We start from the raw sequence: 22,075 nt of genomic DNA on the forward strand, positions 1-22,075 counted from the left end.
AGGGGCCCGAGCGAGCCCCAGGCTCCAGGCCCTGACAAGCAGCCACCAGGAGTGAGCCGGTGCGTACCTGGACGCCCATCCCCGGACACAAAGAACCACCGATTCACCGATGTCTGAGGGCCCATCCGGACCAGGGCCCAGTTCAACAGCGCCGCCCGGCCCCACAGAGCCTGGGACAGCCCACCTGACCCCACCACAGAGAAAACTGCTCCCACCCCGTCATCCACTCATCTTCCAGACTACACAAGACAATAGACACCCAGGCTGAGTTTTTCCTCCACCTCCCCTATATCTCCCCCACCTGCAGAGTGAGTTCCTGGAGAGAGGAGACCTCCTGCAAGATGTAACAGCCTCCCCCACCAGTTGAAGAGCCCTCCAGGTGGCTCGATGCACTGGCGGGTGGGTGTATGGCTGAGCCCCCATACACCCACCTTGTTATGGCCCTGGCCATAATCCGTTTTGGTGGCTGTGTTTTCTTTGTCTGTGTCTTTAAATCTTTGCAGGCCCTGATTGGATGAGCTGACGGCTGCTGATTGGTCCGCGGATCATGTGGCCGCATTCAAAATCCATCACCAGCAGTTGTCCCGGGGCAGCCACTGACAGCAGCAGCAGACCTGATCCTGGCCTCCAAAACCCATGGCATTTGTGCCTGTGACTTTTGCGACTTTCTCAGTTCTGTATATAGTGTGTACATTAGTTTTCATTGTAAATAGCACATTGTAAATAGCACTGGAACAGAAGGGGTGAGCTGCCTTATTGTTTTTCCTTGCATTGTTTTCTCCTGTTTATCACAGTTAGGGAATTAGGTGTAGCGCTTGTCTTTTGATTGGTTTTTGATTTCGCATAGGGTTTTAGATAGCACCTCCTCCTGACTTAGCTTGTTTTGATGGTTATTTTGACCTTTGTTCACCCCGGAGCTTCTTTTTTCCAGTGTAGCAAAATAAACCACCATTCACTAAGAAATTGGTTTTCCCTCTGTGTATGGTTTCGGGGACCAGGGCGGGGCCATCTTTTCAAACTTATGTTGCGTTCCTGTACCCCTAGACTGGGGCGTAACACACCTGCCCACAACCCCGGCGACACACCAACCAGGACCCAAGGCCCAGCCAGGGCCCCAGCCCGGAGACGGACCACCCAAGAACCCCACGCCCGCCCCGGACCCACCCAGGGGCATCCAGGCTACCAGGTCAGTAACCCACGTCCGTCAGCACAGACCCTCCCCTAGCCCCGCTGCATGCAGCCACGAGGAAACCATCACCTAAGAGCCAACAGAGCCCTTAACAGGCCATGACCGCAACCCCGGGTTGAGCCCTCCAAGGAAGACGCTCCTGGGGAATCCCCCGACGCTCCAAGCCCGTCCCTACCCCCACACCAATCACAACATTGAAGGTGGGACCAAACTATGACCCCCCACCCCCACTAGGTGATGGAGCTGATTAAAGGAGCCCAGAGCAATTGATCTGAGGCTGTATCAAGATTAATGTAATCTATTAGATCATTTCTATATTGGTTAGAACTGAGATTATTTTTATTTTTCCAGTTCATGAGGACTGTTTTCTTGGCTATGCATAGGGCAGTGAAAACCATGTGGGCTATATTCTTTTCTGTAGTGACATAATCTAAGCTGCCCAACAAACACACTAAAGGGGAAGTTGGAATGTTGCATTTCAGACACTTTGATAAGTCTTCACATATCTCGCGCCAAAACTTCTGAACTGGTGGACAGAAGATAGAGCAACTCTTCCTCAACCTCCTCCGACCACAGGTACAACATGCCCAGGACCCACTACAGTTCGCCTACAAGGCTGATGTCGGAGTGGAGGATGCCATCCTGTACCTCCTACACAGAGCCCACTCACACCTGGACAAGGGAAAAGACATGGTCAGGATCCTGTTTCTTGACTTTTCCAGTGCCTTTAATACCATCCGGCCCTGTATGCTCCAGGAAAAACTGAACAGGATGCAGGTGGACCCCTGCCTGGTCACTTGGATCTCCGACTACCTCACTGACAGACCACAGTACGTCAGGCTGAAGGACATCACATCTGACACTGGTCAGCAGCACAGGAGCACCACAGGGAACTGTGCTGTCCCCTCTTCTCTTCACCCTGTACACCTCTGACTTCTGCTATAACTCTGAATTATGCCATATTCAGAAGTTTGCAGATGACACGGCCATCATGGGGTGTATCTGGGATGACCAGGAAGAGGAGTACAGAAGTCTGGTGAGGAACCTTGTCACATGGAGTCACACAAACCACCTGCAACTCAACACCTCAAAGACCAAGGAACTGGTTGTGGACTTCGGGAGGTCCAGACCAGGTCTACTGCCAGTTCAGATAGAGGAAGAGGAGGTGTTCAACACATACAAGTACCTCGGGCTGTAGGTGGACAACAAACTGGACTGGACATGCAACACGCAGCACCTGTATAAAAAAGGCCAAAGCCGACTGTACTTCCTCAGGAGGCTGAGGTCTTTCAACATCTGCAGGAAGCTCCTGAGGATGTTTTACCAGTCGGTGGTTGCAGGAGTACTTTTCTATGCTGTGGTGTGCTGGGGGAGCAGCACAACAAAGAAGGACTCATCCAGGCTGGAAAAACTGATCAGGAAGGCTGGCTCTGTGGTCGGCATGAAGCTGGACACTCTGGTGACAGTGGCAGAGAAAAGGACACTAAAGGAACTGCTGGACATTATGGACAATGCTGGGCATCCTCTGCACACGGCCATAAACAACCAGAGGAGCCTATTCAGCAACAGGTTGCTACTCCCAAAGTCAAAAACCAATAGGCTTAAAAACTCCTTTGTCCCACATGCCATCAGACTGTTTAACTCCTCACTGGAGGGGAAACAGGGGGACAAGGGAGGGCGGGAACAACTGAGCTGTAGGTGCTTTTTTACACTGTGCAATATTTGCAATATTTGGTTTTTGTTTTGTTTTTTTGTTTTTTTCCTTATATTCGACTGTGCAATATACTCGCTCAAATGAGCAATCCTTTTTATCCATATTGTATATTCTGTATCTATATATGTGTATATATGGTGTTGTGGAATAAGGAATATTTTACTGCTACTTATACTTATTATTGGCATTATCATTGTATCAATTAACATTGCATTAAACCACATAACAAGCATTTGTAATAATACATATAATCAAGAAGCAGGCTTGAGTGAAGGCCTGAATGTATTCAGCTTCTTGTTGCATTTGAGTTTGCCTAGCAACAGGTGACACAAGGAGGACAAGTCCATGGGGACCTCAAAGGCCTGAGATCATCACCATATTTGAAAGAGGATGCCAGAAAGGGGAACTTCTGTCTCTGCATTTATCTCTTAGAATAGATCATTGTCTGTACAAGGGGCAAAGAATGTTCTTAAGATGCAAATTATGTGCTTGTAAACGCAAGAGGGGGCGTTATAATACCCTGACAATATAAAAACAATCTGAAGTGTATTTTTGGTTGGGGATTTACAACTGATGGTTTCCAGTGTACGTCTCCCCACGCTGCGTGTATTCATTAAAAATCAATTGTTTGATCGACCTCTTTTGGACCATCATTGTTTTTACTCGCCCTCAATTTCGGACCCGTAACATTTGGTGCATTGGTGGCGGGGTTGAGGGGAGAGAGTTGGAGGTTGAGACCGAGAGGGTCCGAGGCGCTCGAACGAGCAGACACGAGTCAGTGGTCGAAGTGAGTGGACATAAGCCGGCTTATTCAAAGGTAAGGCACTACCTGTTGAATTATTTCCAAAATGTGCCAATTGGATATTCCAAATTAAAAGTTTACTCACTGAAATTACTGGTAAATGTCTGTTTTGATTTTGGTGAAAATCTCATGAGAATTGAAATTGAAGTAATGATAATGAAACGTTAAGTGACAGTACTAAGTAAATAAAAGCAGTTGGACTGCTAAGTGAATTTAGAATAATAGGCAATTGGTCGTTTTGTGGATTACACTCCCAATTGGTTATAAGGTTGGACCTGCGTCGGTCATACACTTGTTCTGAGGTGTTGATTGTTGTTTCAAAGTATTACAAATTTCTGTAGAACGGCAGTTGGACTGCTAAGAAGCGCATAGCCCGGACGTTGCGATCCCTCCTCGATGTGGACGCACATTGTTGACCTATCGCCGAATAGGATTAGCTCGGTTTGGCTTGACCGTGGGGTACAGGGCATCCTGAGATAAGCTAGTGATTGGATCACTTTACCGTTTGGAACGGTGGTTTGCGCTTTTTTGGGTAGTAAAGCTTGGAGCTTGGGCGTTGGACGCTTTTAAATTGAGTTAGGGATTTTAGAGATTAGACCAGAGACAGGTTGGACCTGATACTGGGTAATTGACAATAAAAAACTTGGAGTTTGTCCCTTGGAGGGTTAATTTAAATTTGTCAAAATTCTGTAGGTTGTGCAATCTCAGGCCTGATAATTGTTGTTATTGTAATTATAAAGACGTCTGTGTAAAGTTGTGTGTGAGAGGAGTCTGTGAGTCAGGCTGGTATTATTTTTAGACTGTGTGTGTGTGTGTGAAAATGCAAATGAGGCAGCTGCGAGGTCCCTAGAGTTTTAGGAAGTTCATAGAGAGTGTTACACATTGCTGAACGCCTGTATTTAAGATGCTGGTTTTGTTTATTACAATACTGTAAGTAAAGTTTTTATTTCTTGCCATGACTGTATGACTTTTTGCTGGGTTTTGAGATAGGATACTTAAACTGTTGATACTTATGACCGTTATTTGGGGTCTGAAAACTAAAATTGACTTTGAAATAATTTCATTAATAAATATGTCTGTAAGTGATGTCTCTTTTGGTGTCTCCAAGTTATTTGGACACATTTGGTGTTTCTCAGGTATTGACGTAGACTTTGAGTGATAGATATAGGTGTAAGTTGTTTGATGTTTGTTGGGCTAAGGAGGGGTTTAGCACATTGTAAGTGGTTTTCTTCCAGTTCCACAATATATAAGGAGTTAGATTTGACAGACTTATTTACACTTTGGGTTTATGTTAATATCGGTTGCAACGGGCACAGAGGAAACACAGCACAACATCTTAAGGGTTTAAAATAATAATAAATAAATGAATGAAGTTTCTTAAGGGTTCTTGTGTGTTTTTAGGGATAGTTTTTGTGGGTTTTAGGGGAGTGTGTGTTGGTGGTGTTTGTGTGTGTCAAACGGAGATAACATGAAAACAGAGGAATTAGAGACTAGAATGTCCTAGAAGCCAATAAAATGCAAATTAAGAAGCTATGAACTGCTTAAACCACAGTTGGTTTCACAAGTACTGCTGCAAACATTGTTGAATGCGTGTGTTTAAGACGCCATTTATGTTTATTAGAGGGTTATAAATAAAGTTTCTACATAGAGTTGCTGTAGTGGATGTATAGTAATTGACTGAGTTTTGAGTTATATATATATATATATATATATACGGAGTGCATTGTATATACTTAAGACTAACATATTACTTTCAGCAGTAACCTCTTTTCAGAAATAAAGGCTGTGGTGTTTTATTTTTCCAGTTATGTGTGTGTGGTGAGAAGCTGTGAGAATGATGAGAGGTTTCAGTTTTTCTTTTTTCTTTTCTGTTTGACTTGCTCTTTCTGATTATGGAAGGCATGTCCAAAATACTCATATGAAAGCGTATTTTGAGGTATTTTAACTGTGTGAATGCTGTCAGTATTTGATTTGAGTGACTCTGCGTGATTTGTATGAGTGAGAGAAAAGGCAGGGTGTGTGAGACGATTCATGGCGTCTGAAAGAGGTTAGAACGTTTAAAAAGTGTGTATGAAATAAAGGAGTGTGAAATATATTTCTTTTGTGATGTAAAAGAGGATGTTTTAAAGTTTGAAAGTGCTTTTAATTCAAGAAATCCATGAGTGATGTTATGAGAGGTTGAGTTTATTTTTTCTGATTGAAAACACATAAGCATATACACTTGGTACACCCACTCAAGAAATTATTGTGTGACTGATGCGACAAAACTCACCTAAAGAATGGTGATGTGTGTGAAGAAGTGTTAATTGTTCTCAGGGGTGAAAGAGCTCTATTTAAAAGTGCGTGAGTGAAATGAAGGTGTATTGTTTTTAAATCAAGATTTAGGAGAATTACTGATTGTTTGTAGACTGTGAAATTTAAGGGGAGATAGAGTCTGCCTGTTGCCTGCAGGAAGTCTCTGGAGAGTCTGCAGCAACAGGAAGTGTGTGTGTGTGTGTGGGACAGGAAACGCATGCCCATAAAAGGTAACTGAGTGTGTAAAGAGAGAACATAGAGAGACAGATGAGTTAAACTCGAGGCAGATGAAGCAAATGCAGGTTTTAAGATAAAAATGAATATGATACTAATTATATGCTTTAGTGTGCCAATACAGGTGGACTTCTCTCAACATTGGAACCTTGAGTGCAGCGGCATAACAATAGATTAACAGAATTGGGAGAAAATAAGCCAGTCTTTGGCTCGAAATTGTGCGGCTTGATCTCTCACTTTGTCCCTGAAACTGAGAAGAAACTCAAAGGACAGTCAAGGACAGTCAATTTCCTGATGAAGACCGACAGAACATCGTGGACTTGAAGAATTAACTGAAGCTAAAAGCAGTGCAAGCGAAAGCAGTAACACTGACAACGACTGATGAGTCCAGCAGTATGAAAGAGGCAACATGCATGCTGGTGAAGAACAGTGTGATGTGTCTGCTTGAAGGCACTGACTCTCATATTCGCCATGCTTGGAGCAATCTTGGAAGAGAAGACTGAAAGGATGAATGGAGAAGAAAACAGAACAAATGAAAATAAGACTGAAGGCACTGAATGTGATATTTTGCCATGCTGGGACTTAACCTAAAAGAAAGACTGTAAAGAAACAGACTGTGTTTCTTGGAACTTTGAAGCCCGAACAGGACACTGTGAATGAAAAAGGACCAGGGAGAGATGAACCTGGACGAGTTAGACTGCGAGAATATAGGATATGATTGGACTAAAATTGAAGCCGGAACTCATGATTGTTTAGGGATGTCCACCACAGCACAACAAAGAGGTAAACAATACAAAAGGTAAAAATAATGAAAGAAAATAACTGACAACTATATTAATGAATAGAAAACACACATACACAAGTTGTTACATGTGAGATCATTTTTGAAATGAATCAGAAGTGAGATAGTTTGAATCTAAAGCTCAGTGAAAAAATGCATGAAGTAAAACTGATTATAATTTAAGATGCAAGGAAGAAACAGCTTACACGTAGTGTACATTAACATGAATACATAAAAATGCAAGGAAGAACACGCTTACATGCATGGCATAATTGGTATTTCTGACCAGAGATAGAGAAGTGGGTCGTTTAAGCAATGATGATAATAATGAAAATGTCTTAGTTTTGTTATTTTCAGGAGTAAAGCAGAACCGGATCAACTTTCCACGGCCGCAGTCGGAAGGAAAATTGTAGGTTAACATCAATGGATAAGTTAAGGCAAGTTTCTGGTTGAATTGTTCACAGAATCATGTGTCCATGAACCTGAAAAGCAAGCCCTAACACCTGGCTGAAGACCAGGAGGGCGGTTATTTAAGGTGGGAAATCAAAAATTTGGGTTAGTAATTCGGGAAAGAGAAAACTGACTGTTTAACTGGAGAATTGAGAAGGTGCCTGACAGACTGTGAAGCCATATATGCAAAAATAACACACACAAACAGAAAATGCATTAACCTTACAGAGACAAGCTCATGAAGATTAATGAACAGATATTGAATAAACCTGGCTAAGAACACAAGCATATGCAATGAAGATCAGCTTGCTACTTGTATGAGTGATAGAATGGTGTGAATGTTTAATAAAATAGACTTACAGCTTGAAGTTGAAGTTGACTCAGAGGAGTTATATGACAGGGGAGTGAGTTATGGAAATTAACAAAAGAAAAGTTATTAAAGCAGTTTTAAAAGAGTGACTTAGGAGTGCTCTCATGCTGAGTGATCAAAACCAGTGATTACTATAGAAAGAAAATGAAAATAATTCAATAATGCGATAAGGTTTAAACATGTATTTCTCTTGTCAAGTTGGCTGTTGAGCTGTGAGTCACTATGCAAATTAGCTGGAGTGAGTGAGTGACAAAGACACTTCCTGTGTCTGTGTCTCGGAGGCTTTCAGTTCAAGAGAGCGGTGGCTGTTGTGTTGAGGATTATTTGGCGAAATATATAATGGTAAAGTATCAGGATATTTGATTACGGTGGTCAGGTCTGTTTAGAGGTGCAGATTTAGACAGGAAATTTATAATTTAGGGAGGATACGTTGTTGAAATCGGTTTATATTTTATGCTGAATGAAAACATGGCGGAGTGAGGAAGGGAGACAGTGTGCAAACGGTCTTTGATCTTTTGACAAGGTTTTCAGTGCGTTGAATGGGTGAAATTTAAGATTGTTTAAGATTTTCTGGGGCTGTTGTTTTTCATTTTAATAGAGGGAGTTTTGATAAACATGGACATGTCTAAAAGGGCCCATAGTTTTTGTAACAGTGCACTTAAAAGAACCTGTCAGGTGATTTTGTTTTGTACTTTGATGAGCTAATAATCAGCTCTCTTTTTTCTCATTTTTGCTCTAAGCAGGCCTGGAAGAAAGTGAACTAACAGCGCTGACAAATTTCCGGATAAACAAATATGAGGTGACTTTTCCAGATTTCAATGGGTGGAGGAAAGGCTACCTGTGGGGACCTGATCAGATTGAAAGTCCCTGTCTAAAAGATTGCCGCGAGCCAATCCAGACAAAACCATAAAGAACTATTTTCTAAAAAAGAAAACAAAATAAAACAAATGAATGAGCTCATGTTGCTGAGAGTGAAGACTCTGATTATTCTTGAGGAGTCCACACTATCAGCAAGACCTGATGTTAATGCATGTGAGTGAGTGTGTGACTGGACCAAAGTGGGGATGAATAAAATGTTGACAAACAGGAGGAGTGGAAGACTTAATTCTGGGGATGCTGATGTTTGCTTGGAGGGAATTTTTGTTTTATTTACTGGGGTTGGATTATGTTATTACATTATAAAATGCTAAATGTTAAAAGGGAAACATTTTTGATATAACTCATGTGACCATTAACTGAAGAAACACATGATTGATGACTGTTCTGTTTTAAGTTTAGTTTTTGTTATAACACAGATTGGATCATAAAGGGAGAGTTGAGAGAGTTGAGTATGAAATGTAAAGTACAGGTGTTGTTTCCAGGAAATTCCAAGGATCCAGGCTTTTGGATGGAGCAAGGAGTTTGAGAAGATTTGACATGATGATTAAATTGATTTTATTCCTTAAACACAGGCTTACAGGGCTGGAGCAGATCTACCGGAGAGGAGGATTGCTGAGGTGTTTGGAGAGATGATATGACTAACCGCTTTCCTTTAATTTCTTAAGCCCGGTGATGCATTTTGAGTTTTTGAGTTTTTATTTATTTGGACACATTTGGTGTGTCCAAATAAAAAGGGGGTATTTAAGGGGTAATTTGAAATGAGTTCTAGGATCATTTTATGACTTTTGGGGTTGTTGATAATTTAGAGATGGTAAAACTGAGGCAGAAATTGTCATTTTTAAATAGAGTTATTTTTAAAGTAAAATGAAACTCCCTTGCTTTATTTAAAATAGGCGAGGCCAAAGGCCTGTAGCTTTTAACTGTATAGCTCTTAACTTGCAGGGATGGCGTGGAGTGTAATGAATGAATGCAAAACATGCTTACAGATACAAACATGACATAGATTTAGTTTATAGGGCAAAGGTGGAACACATGGTGCTTTTTTCTGCTTAGCAACTAGTGAGGCAGACGGTGTTAAAGATAAGTATGCAATAAGTGAACAGGAAACATGTGAGGCTGAGACGGGTGAAACAAAATGTTGTAGATAATGGAAACTTGTCTAACTGGCATTAACAGTAATTTTTGCATGTTAGGTATATGCCTGAAGCAAAAAGAGGTGTAAATCCTGATAGAAATTTTGAAGCGTGCTTTCTAGCGCAGATTTAGGCTGACATGGGGATGGTGTATATTTTACCCGGGGTGTGTTTAATAAAACTAAAAGCGTTGCTCACACACATAAAGAGCACTGAGATTAAGTAAAGTTAATAAAAAGGATAAAGCCCAGAACATGATATTGTGAACCAAGTTTGAATAATTAAAGGAACATTGGATGAACACAGTAGATTAGTGAGGTGTAGCAGAGAGAGGCTTTGTGTTTTCTATCTTTTACAGGAGAAGATTTCAGGACCACAGCGACCATGGGGGGGCGAGAATCCTGGAAGCCCCAGACCGAACGGAACCAACCAGAGAAAGGAGAAAAACAGAGCACAAAGACACCTAGTTGTTTATATTACAAAGAAGATCAAAAGCTTGTTAGACATAGGTTATAATGGAAGCATAAAAGGGTTGAGAGGAACTTTACATAACATAGAAATCCTGCAACAATTCGTAAATTGCCCAAACACAGTGTTCAGACCGGATATGCGCTACCCGTTAAAGGGGGCGAAGAAATCAGGCCTAAGTTTGAAAAATGAAATGGGTTAACTCGATAGAGGATGTTTCCAAAGGTTGAGAAAATAATGTAGGACCTTTTACCAGGAGAAAGCTAATTGTATCTTTTACACTTTACAGTGTGCACTGAGGGAAGTCAGGAATAGTTTAAACTAGGATTGAAAAAAATTAAACTAGGTGAAAAGGGGTGTAGCAAGTAGATTTAGGGCAGCTCACAGCCTGGCGTGACGCGCAAGGTGCCGTCACACGGCTTAAGTTATTTGTTTGATTTATTTTTTTATGACAAAATAATAAGGAAACATTGAAAACATACAACCCGTTGAGGAGACAGATAGGGTTGGGGAATTGAAAGGTTTTGTTTGTTTAGCATAATGCACTACAAAGTATACAAAGTTTATATAACATGATGCAAACACACGAATCAGAGACACGTAATGAGAAAACTGATTAGAGTGTTCCTTACAACTACATGTTTATTGTATGCAATGATATTAACTATGGCTGTGTTGTTTATTGTCTATATTTTGCAGGGCACTCCAGACCACTTGTCTGAACACGGAGGCCAGTCCAGCCCAGCACTTCCTGAGACTGTAGTTGCTAAAACGGGATCGGTAAAAAAGACAAAAGCGCGAGGTGTCAGGTAAAGGTGATGAGTGTCTCAGCATGAATAAGGGCATAGAGTTGAATTATGGTAAAGGGTCTACCAGCTCATTCACATTTGATTTGTGTGACGTTATTAAGTGTACAGGAGCTAGTAGTAGCTGGAGAGCGTATGATGTACGGGTCTGCAATCACCCCATGATATGCTTAGGGTAAATTTAGTTGATGCAAAGTCTAGGCCGCTCGCAGAAAGCTTAATCACCACTCTGACTGATCAGATGGTAACTTCGGGAACAGTAGCTCAAAAGGAACAGGAACCAAAAGGGAGAGTACTTCTGACAACAGATTACTTTAGACTGAAGCTTAAAGAGTTGATAAAGCGCGCCACGGGTTTCAAGGACAGTAACCTCTGGCTTGATTGGGTGGCTCAAAATGCTAGAGAACAACATGTATCTGACTGTGTTGCCTGTGCTTCAGCTAGGTCACGGTTGTTTACAGAGCCTGCACCATTGCATTAGAGGATGAGTGGGGCTATGATTGGATGTTACAGTTAACTAGAAGTGCAGTGACTACTGGCAACTGTACTTTGTTGTCCAGACTTTTCCTCCCATTTCAAAAGCAGACAGTGGGATCATTTATGCTAAAATAAGATAATTACATGTTTCAAGTTTTCTACAGATAATGAAAAGTACAAGGTGGGAGAGATCGACCCAACTAGGTGTGCTGTCACACTCACGGGACGAACCACCAACAATGTAAGCGACCCTACCACGGTAATTGGAACATGGGCAAGAAGTGGGCTCTATTATTACTGTGGGGAAAATACTCGTGTTCCTATAGGAAGCGTAGGGACATGTGCGATGGTGCGATTGGGAGCTCCGATCATGCTTATTGGAAACCAGGTAAAGGCTATTCCACAACATAACACGTGAACTTTAGCTGCCATACGTAAGAGATACATTTTGGCCAAAAGAGGGACCCAGGGTACCCATGCATATGATCCTCGTTTGAACTCGCCGACCTGGATAGACTCCACAGGAGTGCCCAGGGGAGTTCCTAATGAGTACAAGCTGGTAAGTCAGGTAGCTGTAGGATTGGAGAGTATATTTCTTTGCGTAACGCCTAATAAAAATGTTGGCCGCATTATGTTCATTACAACCTGCTGAGACTCTCTAACCAAACCAGGGACGCCATGATGGGGTTCGCAGAATAATTGGGTCCGAGTTCACTGACGGGAGAGCAAAATCGAATTGTCTAAAACCATGCATGAGCACTCAGGTATCGAAAATCTGCTGGCGTCCTGGATGACATCTGTGTTTGGACAATGGAAAGGTGTGGCTATGTCAGTGATGTTTCTTTGACTGTATTTTTGGGAATACTGGTCATCGCTAGTTGTTGTATCATTCCTTGTGTCAGAGGATTGTTGGTAAAGATAATGGCAAGGGTTGCGAACCCTGGCTGGGTTGAGGGCATCTATTAGATGAACTTAGAACCCATAGAGCGGGGCAGGGAGTGATACAACATAAGGTGTGGTGACATTCCTTGTCGGAATGTCAGAAGAGGGAATGTGGGGATTCAGAAATTCTTTTATTCCTATTATATAATCTGCATTATTATGATTGCAGTAAGAACATGTTTTACAGCATTGTTTACCAGTAATATTGTTTACAGGGTTCATATTGCATTGAATATGTTTGTCATCACATTCATTCTATTCACAGGTTTAGTTCATTTTATACACATTGCATATCTGTGCTTGTTTAGAGTTGATGTTCTATCCAAGAGGGTTTTAAGCTTCACTGGTGAGAGTGTCCAGGTGATACATGTTGAGGGAAGATGAGAACATAGCAGGTTAATTGCATGCATGCTTACAATACACATAAATCTAGTAGCAGGCCTGAGCGAAGGCCCAAGTGTCTTCTACTTCTTATTTGAGACCTGCGCCAATTCAGTGATTGGTGACGAGGGTCCATTCCACTAGATTTCCACTAGAGAGGGACCCAGGAAAGGAGCAGAGACCACTTAAGCATGAAGTGTTTTCAAGTGGGAGCTGGCATTTTATTACTGGACCACCTAGATGACATGAGGTTATCGTCTGATTTGCTGAGTCAGGGGACGGCTAGAGAGGGTCAGAGCGAAGGCAGTGGACCTGGGAATGGTGGTTTCGGGGCCCATGATGCCATTAATGGATCCAGAGGTGACAGAGTGGGTTGAAGAGTGACTCAACGGAGTGTGGTGACCCTGTTTGTGAACAGGGTCAAAAGAGGGAGTGTGGAATAAGGAATATTTTACTGCTACTTATACTTATTATTGGCATTATCATTGTATTAATTAACATTGCATTAAACCACATAACAAGCATTTGTAATAATACATATAATCAAGAAGCAGGCTTGAGTGAAGGCCTGAATGTATTCAGCTTCTTGTTGCATTTGAGTTTGCCTAGCAACAGGTGACACAAGGAGGACAAGTCCATGGGGACCTCAAAGGCCTGAGATCATCACCATATTTGAAAGAGGATGCCAGAAAGGGAACTTCTGTCTCTGCATTTATCTCTTAGAATAGATCATTGTCTGTACAAGGGGCAAAGAATGTTCTTAAGATGCAAATTATGTGCTTGTAAACGCAAGAGGGGGCGTTATAATACCCTGACAATATAAAAACAATCTGAAGTGTATTTTTGGTTGGGGATTTACAACTGATGGTTTCCAGTGTACGTCTCCCCACGCTGCGTGTATTCATTAAAAATCAATTGTTTGATCGACCTCTTTTGGACCATCATTGTTTTACTCTCGTCCTCAATTTCGGACCCGTAACAGTGTATTTATGCTTATATCCTTACTCTCATTCCCCTTATTGTATCTGTAACATGTAACATGTTTGCATGGTTGCTCGTTAATCGATGCTAATGATGTGTTAATTCTCTTCTATTTGTCAGGACATTAATTATTTGTTCCTGACTAAGTACTGCAGAATTAGGTTGAAGACTTATTTGTGGAACACGTACTTGTTGTTGCATTTGGAGTGGCTCTTTCTGAATGCTCTTTAGGGCCATTACTACTCATGGTTGATTCAACATGTTCATGCCAAGGACCAGGCAGCCACTTTACCATACCAGTTTTACTAGTATACCAGTTTTATGGCACAAAGTGCTTTACATATACAAATAGCAAAAAAAAAGTAGCTGTATCTGTAAATCTTTGGTGACTGCCAGGCTTCAGTTTAAACACTGGGAGAATCCTCTTCAGAAGGGCATTTCAAAGAATCGATGATGGCAGTCACATAGTCATGATCTCCACTTCCAGCAGTAGTAGATTTTGGCTTTTTTTTCAGTTTGCATGGTTGCACACCAACATCTTGCTGACCAGTGAGTCGTAGTACTCAGTACTTCTATATAAGTATTTTCTTGTATAGCCATGTCAAGTCCAAGACTGTATCATGAATGTCATACTAATATATAGTTTAGTAGACTGCACTAGTATGTGAGTTTGGTTAGTTTTTATTATGTGTGAATCTGTGTGTGTGAGGGACATAATATTTCCTTGGTTATATTAGTGCACACAAACTCTGGACCCTACTTGGCACAATTATCCCACGATGCCGTAGCGATAAGATCTATTTTCAGTAGCTCTTTTATTTATGTTTTTAAGGATATGATGTCACTTTGCTGTGCAGACATCATCATAAATAAACAATTTAGTTTTCATAAACAATGTTTCCGTTGAAGCATATCTATAGTCATTATATAAGCCCTAAAGATTAATAGTCTTTTTAGTACAACAATATTAAATAGAGGTGTATATTTATTATTGCTACATTACAGTGTCACACATTTTACATTATTTTCAATCACTTTCATTTGTTCTCAGTTCATACAAATGCAATTGAACTGTGACTGTAGATACAGAAAACAAAAGAAAGAGGTTCTGAGAATATGAGAGACTTGCTTTTGTCCTGGTTTTCTACATGAGACAACATGGGTCTGCAGCACAGGTTAGCAAGACTATCATTGTCACTGAGCTAAAACAGATGGAATCGTGTATGAAACACACTGTGCAATTATCAGCAGAGGAAAGATGCATTTTTGCACAAAACCTGGTTAATTAAGTTAAGCTGACTTCAATCTATGAGACTGTACATATACAAAACCTTTTGTGTTGTTAGACTGGTGTGAATAGCATTTTATATCAAACTTACGTACCCGATTTAGATTTTTTAAGTAATTAAAGGTGTGTGCTATATAATCTTTCTATCCTCAAAAAAGAAGCCATATTTAGTAAATCTGAGTGCTTTTCTATAAAAAAAAAAAAAGCTTGTAGCTGTGTAACTGAAACACAATATGGCAGCACGCACAGACGCAGTGGCTCACTGCTCCTCACGTTCGGTGTTTTGTTTTTTACTTTTCCTACGTGCATATGTGTGGATGTATGTGTTTTTTATTATTATTATTATACATCGAGTAGAGTCCACTTACAGTCGTCAGGACCTTCTGAGTTTGGGATTACGCTGTGCAAAGAGCATTACGTCGGACTAACACCACTTTCACTGCATTCCGGAGGACATAATAAGAGCTCCAGGGTCTCCGTGGTTGGTTCTTCCCAGCGGCAAGCCAAAGAGGAAACGTAAACAAAGGAGGCAAAAGCGTGGCAGCTGGGCGGGCCCACTAGCACGGCTAAAGAAACAGCCATTTAAGCCACCGCTTCTGAGTATCTCCAACGTCAGGTCCATAACCAACAAAATCGACGAACTGAGATTACAGATTGCAGTCAACAAGTGTGTACGGGACAGCAGCATAATACTACTCACAGAGACTTGGCTGCAGCCATCAATTCCGGACTCGGCTATTGAGCTAGCAGGCCGCACGGTCCACCATCATGACAGGAACAGCCACTCCGGTAAGAACAAAGGAGGGGGTTTATGCATCTACACCAATGACAGCTGGTGCAAAAACACAAAGACTGTAAACAGCCATTGTTCCCCGGATTTGGAATATTTGACTGTGAAGTGCAGACCCGTCTACATACCTCACGAGTTCACTGTTGTCATGGTAACGGCTGTGTATGTCCCACCTGATGCTAATGCTAACTCGGCCATGGAGGAGCTGCACAAGACAATAAGCAATCAGCTTGTTGTCTTGTGCACGTGTTGACTGCAACTCCCATCCGAACGCAGTGCACATTATAGCTGGGGACTTCAACCACGCTGATTTAAGGTCAGTATTCCCCAGATTTGAACAGCATATTAAACATATGCAACGAGGGGAAAACCACACTGGATAAAGCCGACAGCAACATCCAAAAAGGCTACAGAGCAACCCCTCTACCACATCTAGGTTTGTCAGACCACATGTCCATGCTGCTGATCCCTGTATACACTCCCGTTAGGAGAAGAGCCCCCGCAGTCACAAAAACTGTGAAAAGCTGACCAGAAGGTGCATCACATCAGCTGCAGGACTGTTTTGAAAACACGGACTGGAACGTGTTCGAACATCAGGACCTTGAAGAGCACACAACGTCAGTGCTCTCATATATCAACTTCTGTGCCAACAGTGTCACTGTGGACAAACGTCTCCGGGTGTATTCCAACCAGAACCCCTGGATGACTAAAGAGGTCCAGGTCCTGCTGAAGCAACGTGACGCCGCTTTTTGATCTGGTGATGGTATGCAGTACAGTGCAGCCAGATCTGAGTTGAAAAGAAGCATCAGAGAGGCCAAGGCAGCGTACAAGAGAAGGATCGAAGACCACTTCAGCAACAACAACTCACGACAGGTATGGCAGGGAGTTCAGCACTTAACCAACTACAAACCTTGCAATACCACGTTGACTTAGAGCAACGCTGCGCTTGCGGAGGAGCTGAACCACTTCTTTGCACGCTTTGAGGTGAAGGGACCAGAGGCAGCAGCAGCAAAAACATCGGACAGCAGCAGCAGCCCAGCCCAATAGTGCAGGAATATGAGGTGAGGCGCACACTGAGGGCAGTGAACCCCAGGAAGGCCGCCGGACCAGATGGGGTAACCGCAAAGGTCCTAAAAGAGTGTGCAGACCAGCTGGCTGGGGTCTTCACTAAGATCTTCAACACTTCACTGTCCCAGTCCTGCATCCCGCCGTGCCTAAAGTCAGCCACAATTGTCCCACTGCCAAAGCGTACTAACATTAGCAGCCTCAACGACTACCGACCAGCTGCTCTAACACCTGTTATAATGAAGTGCTTAGAGAAACTGGTCCAATGTCACATCATGTCCTGCCTGCCACCCACACTCGACCCGCTCCAGTTCGCATACAGACCGAACAGATCAACTGAAGATGCCATTGCTACAACGCTCCATACCACCATCTCTCACCTGGAAGTGCAGGGCCGTTACGCCAGGCTGCTCTTTGTTGACTTTAGCTCTGCTTTCAATACGATACTCCCGGACAGACTAATAGTTAAACTGCTGGAATTCAGACTTCCTTCTACCACCTGCCGCTGGATCAGAGACTTCCTCTCAGACCGTGTACAGAGAGTTAGAGTGGGGCCTCATCTTTCCTCAGCCCTCAGCCTTAACACCGGCTCTCCACAAGGCTGTGTACTGAGTCCCCTACTGTACACTCTGTACACACATGACTGTGTTAGTTCTCACCCAGGCAACGCAGTCATCAAGTTTGCAGATGATACCACCGTGGTGGGGCTCATCTCAGGGGGAGATGAGACGGCGTACAGAGCTGAAGTTCAGAGGCTGTCAGATTGGTGTGTAGATAACAACCTGGACCTCAAAACCACCAAGACAAAAGAACTGGTAGTCGACTTCAGGAGGAGGAAGTCTGAGCTGCAGCCTGTCAGCATCAACGGGGAGTGCGTGGAAAGGGTCTCCAGTTTCAAGTTTCTGGGTGTGCACATAGACACAGACCTCCAATGGAGCTCTAACATCTCTGCGGTCTTAAAGAAGGCCCAACAGCGTCTCCACTTTCTGAGAATCCTCAGAAAAATGGACCTGAAGAAGGAGCTGCTGACCGTCTTCTACCACTGCTCCATTGAAAGTGTGCTGACATATTGCATCGGTGTTTGGTTCTCCAGCTGCACCACAGCACACAGAAAGGCACTCCAGAGGGTCATCAATATAGCCCAAAACATCATTGGACATCCTTTTCCCTCCCTGAAGGACCTGTACAGCACTCGCTGTCTCAAGAGGGCACGCAGCATCCTACGGGACTGTACACACCCAGGACACCGGGTGTTTTAGCTGCTGCCGTCTGGCAAGAGGTTCAGGCTGCTGAGGTCCCGAACAAACAGACTCAAGGACAGCTTTTACAACAGGGCAACAGCCCTAATCAATGCAAATAGCTGACCTGATTGGCTGCCTCCCTGGACACTTTTTGGGGGGAGGTAACAACGGTAAAAACAATAACAATAATAATATTTATATTTATAACAAGGTGCAATAATATTTAATGTGCAATAATAACAGTGTGCAATACACACACACTTATTCTTTATTTTTATTTATTACTAAGTTAAGTTACTGTGTTGTGTTGTTTGTGTTGCGTTGTGACGTGTCGTATCGTGTCGTGTTGTGTTGTATGTAGTACCGACGTAGGACAGTTTTCCAATTTCATTGTACTATTGTACTATGTATGACTGTGCAATGACAATAAAGAGTTATCTTATCTTATCTATCTTATCTTGTTGGCTGTAGACATCAATAAGCAAAGACATCCTTAAATAAACCTAGAGCAAAATCATTAAGTCACTGAACACTTTGTGAGCTCACTGTTATTTTCTTCTATCCCTCATTTTTATATAAAAATAACAAATTGTGTGCCATCAATCTTTTTTTGCACTTCATTCATCTTGTATCTCATATCTTAAGCTTATATTCAGTAACTGCTGAATCAACTGCATGAAACATACTTGGACTACTTTTAATATTCATTTATAAAACTTAGCATCCACCAATAATGTGGCTCTAACCCTGCAGTCCCTCAAAGACTCACCAGTTTGTGTTTGGCATCCGTTAGGTGGGTCTCCTCGTAGCTATCATCATGGGCCGTCCAGCTGTAAGATACCAGGAAATGCTGGATGGGTGAGTGGTAGGTGACCTCCGGATGAGCCCAACGCACCACCAAAGCACTGCCATTGACATGCTGCACCTTCATGTTTATGGGAGCACTACTGCAGACTGGGAGGAGGATGGAAGCAGGGTCAATGAAAGTCAGAAGTGAAGTTGTGGATATGTGCAGAAAGAGGAAGAGGGAGGGAGTGAAAGTGCAAAATATGGTAGCCGGAAAAACAAAGGAAATGAGGAAGAGTAGGTAGGAATAAACAAAGCAATGCAATGAGAAAAAAACAACCATATTTATGAAAGGATGATGAATAATATGTTAGCACAAAGAACAGGAGTAAAAGGAAAGAAGAAAAGAATAGAGATGAAAACAATTAGAAAGTGAAAAGAAAAAATAAATATAAGAAAAATTAAAAGCAAAATGGAAGGAAATGGAGAAATTATACAAATAAACATAAGAATAGAGATGAAGAAAGGGATGAGAAAAAATAGAAATGTGTGAAGAATGAAGAGAAGAGGAAATGTAAAATTGAGATAAGCCAAAGGAAAGGGTTATAAAAAGGAGAGTGGAGGAAGAAGTGAAGAGTAGAAGAATGGGCATGAGAAAGAAAAAGGATAGGGAAGACATGGAAATATGTAATGTAAAGGGAGAATGAAGGAGGCAGATAAGAATCAAAGAGAGAAAGAGACAGAGAGATCATTTAATGACTGAATACATCGGCTTGTCTTTCAGATACACTCGAGGAGAGAGAGGGAGGAAGAGCAACATAAATAAATGACAGGATTAAAGTGAAATGCTTTACAGGTATCGTAGCTGTAGCTTCACATGGCAGCATCTGACCAATCACAAACATGGACAGATCTACTGATCATTTTTTCAACAGTACATGGTTCTGGGTCTTTTTGACCCAGCATGTTGAATTTCATGTCTTTTGTATTATTATGTTCTAATTTGTTTAGGCTTCAGTTAGTTCTGTTGATATTGAGTTCTGTTCCTCTATTTAGTTCTTGATTGGGTGAATGCACGAGTTGTATAAAGCGCTTTGAGTGCTCAGTGAGAGTAGAAAAGCGCTATATAAGAACCAGTCGATTTACCATTGTTGTCTAAGTTCCTTCCATGTCTGTTGGTTTTGGTGTCGTGTCTTCAGTGTGCAACTCAGGTCCCCTGTGTCTAAGTCTCCCTCGCCCTTTGTGTGTCTCAGTGGTGTCTTTGTCTCCCTCAGTGTCTTGTCTACTCTTGGTTCCCCTTGTGTCATTCTATCTGTCATGTGCCTCCTCCCTAGCTGTCATGTTCTCTGCATTTGTTTCTTAGTTATGTCCGTGCTCCATCTACCATTTCTATGTCCCTGATGTTATGTCAAGCCTGTGTGTCTCTGTGCTTCCTGTTTTACTTTGACAGTGTCGAGTCCTTTGTCAGGTTTCTGTGTTGTCTCCTTGTCTCCTGCGTCCTGGTCTAGTTCCCTCGTTTCCCTGTCTCATGTGTTAGTTTTGTTTTAGTTTTCCCAGTTTAGTCAATCAGTCTAGTCTCGGTATCACGTTTTGCCTTTATTTATGTTAACATTATCAGCCTGGAATGAACTGCTTGCCTTCTGTTCCACCTTCCTCATGCCTCAGTGTCTGCATTTGGGTCCTCCTCGTCTCTCCACACAATCTGCCATTGTAGATCGTGACATCAACAAATAATCTAGGACATAACAAAACTGAGAACAACATCTAAATAGTAGCAGGCCTGACTTGCCTTAGATAAGGTCAGTGTTAATGAGTCCATGATATTGTTCCAAGGCAAAAAACACTAATGGCCAAGAAGAGCACAAAGGCTCGTCTCACATTTATAACAAGACTTCACAAAGTCTTGACGATATGACTTTTGGGAAAATATTCCATGATCTGATGAAACAAAAATGGAGCTATCTGGAAGGGTTGCTTCTCATTATATCTGGTGTAAAACTATCACACCATAGTACTGTAGTAGTGTGATAGTTTGGGGCTGCTTTGTTACTTCAGGACCTGGAGGACATGCTGTAATTGATGGAATCACAAATTCTGTTCCTGAAAGAAGAATGTCCAAACATCACTTTGTGCCCTAAAGCTAAGTTATGCAGCAGGACAGTGATCTGAAACACACCAGCAAGTCCTCTGAATGGCTAAAAAACAAACTAAAATTAAGGATTTGAAGAGGACGAGTCAAAGTCCAGACTCAAATCCATCTGAGATGTCAAAGATGAGATGACTGATTGTTTTTTCTTAATAAATGAAATCATAATTCACAACTCAGGTTTGGCATAAAAGATCAATATTCCAAAGCTGTTCATCTCGTTGCCCTGTCAAAAGTTCTCTCAGGTCAGTTTGTCCTCCCTTGGATACCAACCACAGTTTTTACCATCTGTTGACAGTGAGCTTTTCCCCCCTGAATCCCCGGAGCCTCATTTCCTCTTGCACATTGTATATAGCACAATTGGTGATCTCTGTAAATAGCCACTCCTTCCAGTAAATGTGACAATCAACATCATTGGGATGAATTGGAACACTGCCTTATCCAGTGTTGGGGTTATAACTTAAAAAACATAATGTACAACACATTACTCATTTTTCTTAAAAGAAAAAATGTTATATTACTTTCTCGTTACTCCACAAACCAGTTAACAATATAAACCTGATAAATCCAAAACACCAACACAAATCCCTATCCTAATGAAGACACAGATACAATCTTTCTTTCAGTATTTATAAGCAAAAAAAAAAGAGAGAGAAAAAGTCAAAAGTTAGTGTGATGTTTTTCTGTCCGGAAAAGAGTTTGCACTTTAACATGGCATTTCTTTCTTTTTGTGCACAAAAAAATAATTATTTAACTAATGTCCATATCTCCACTGTAGACCACTCCACTATTTTCCTCCTCCAACACGTGAACTAAAATCTAAAGCAAGTGCGGAGGAAGAAAAAAAAGCATGCTTA

At 42.0% G+C, this 22,075-nt stretch overlaps 1 protein-coding gene across 1 annotated transcript in view; it reads right to left on the reverse strand.

Moving 5' to 3' along the window:
* Positions 1 to 22,075, reverse strand: part of LOC116334098 (receptor-type tyrosine-protein phosphatase gamma-like) — a 419,810-nt gene that overhangs the window by 44,222 nt on the left and 353,513 nt on the right. The window contains exon 9 of the mRNA XM_039612323.1: positions 19,056 to 19,240. Coding sequence (XP_039468257.1) covers positions 19,056 to 19,240 — 185 coding nt within the window. The remainder of the gene's footprint in view (positions 1 to 19,055; positions 19,241 to 22,075) is intronic.

Source organism: Oreochromis aureus, linkage group 5 (genome assembly GCF_013358895.1).
Source record: "Oreochromis aureus strain Israel breed Guangdong linkage group 5, ZZ_aureus, whole genome shotgun sequence".
Taxonomy (NCBI): domain Eukaryota; kingdom Metazoa; phylum Chordata; class Actinopteri; order Cichliformes; family Cichlidae; genus Oreochromis; species Oreochromis aureus.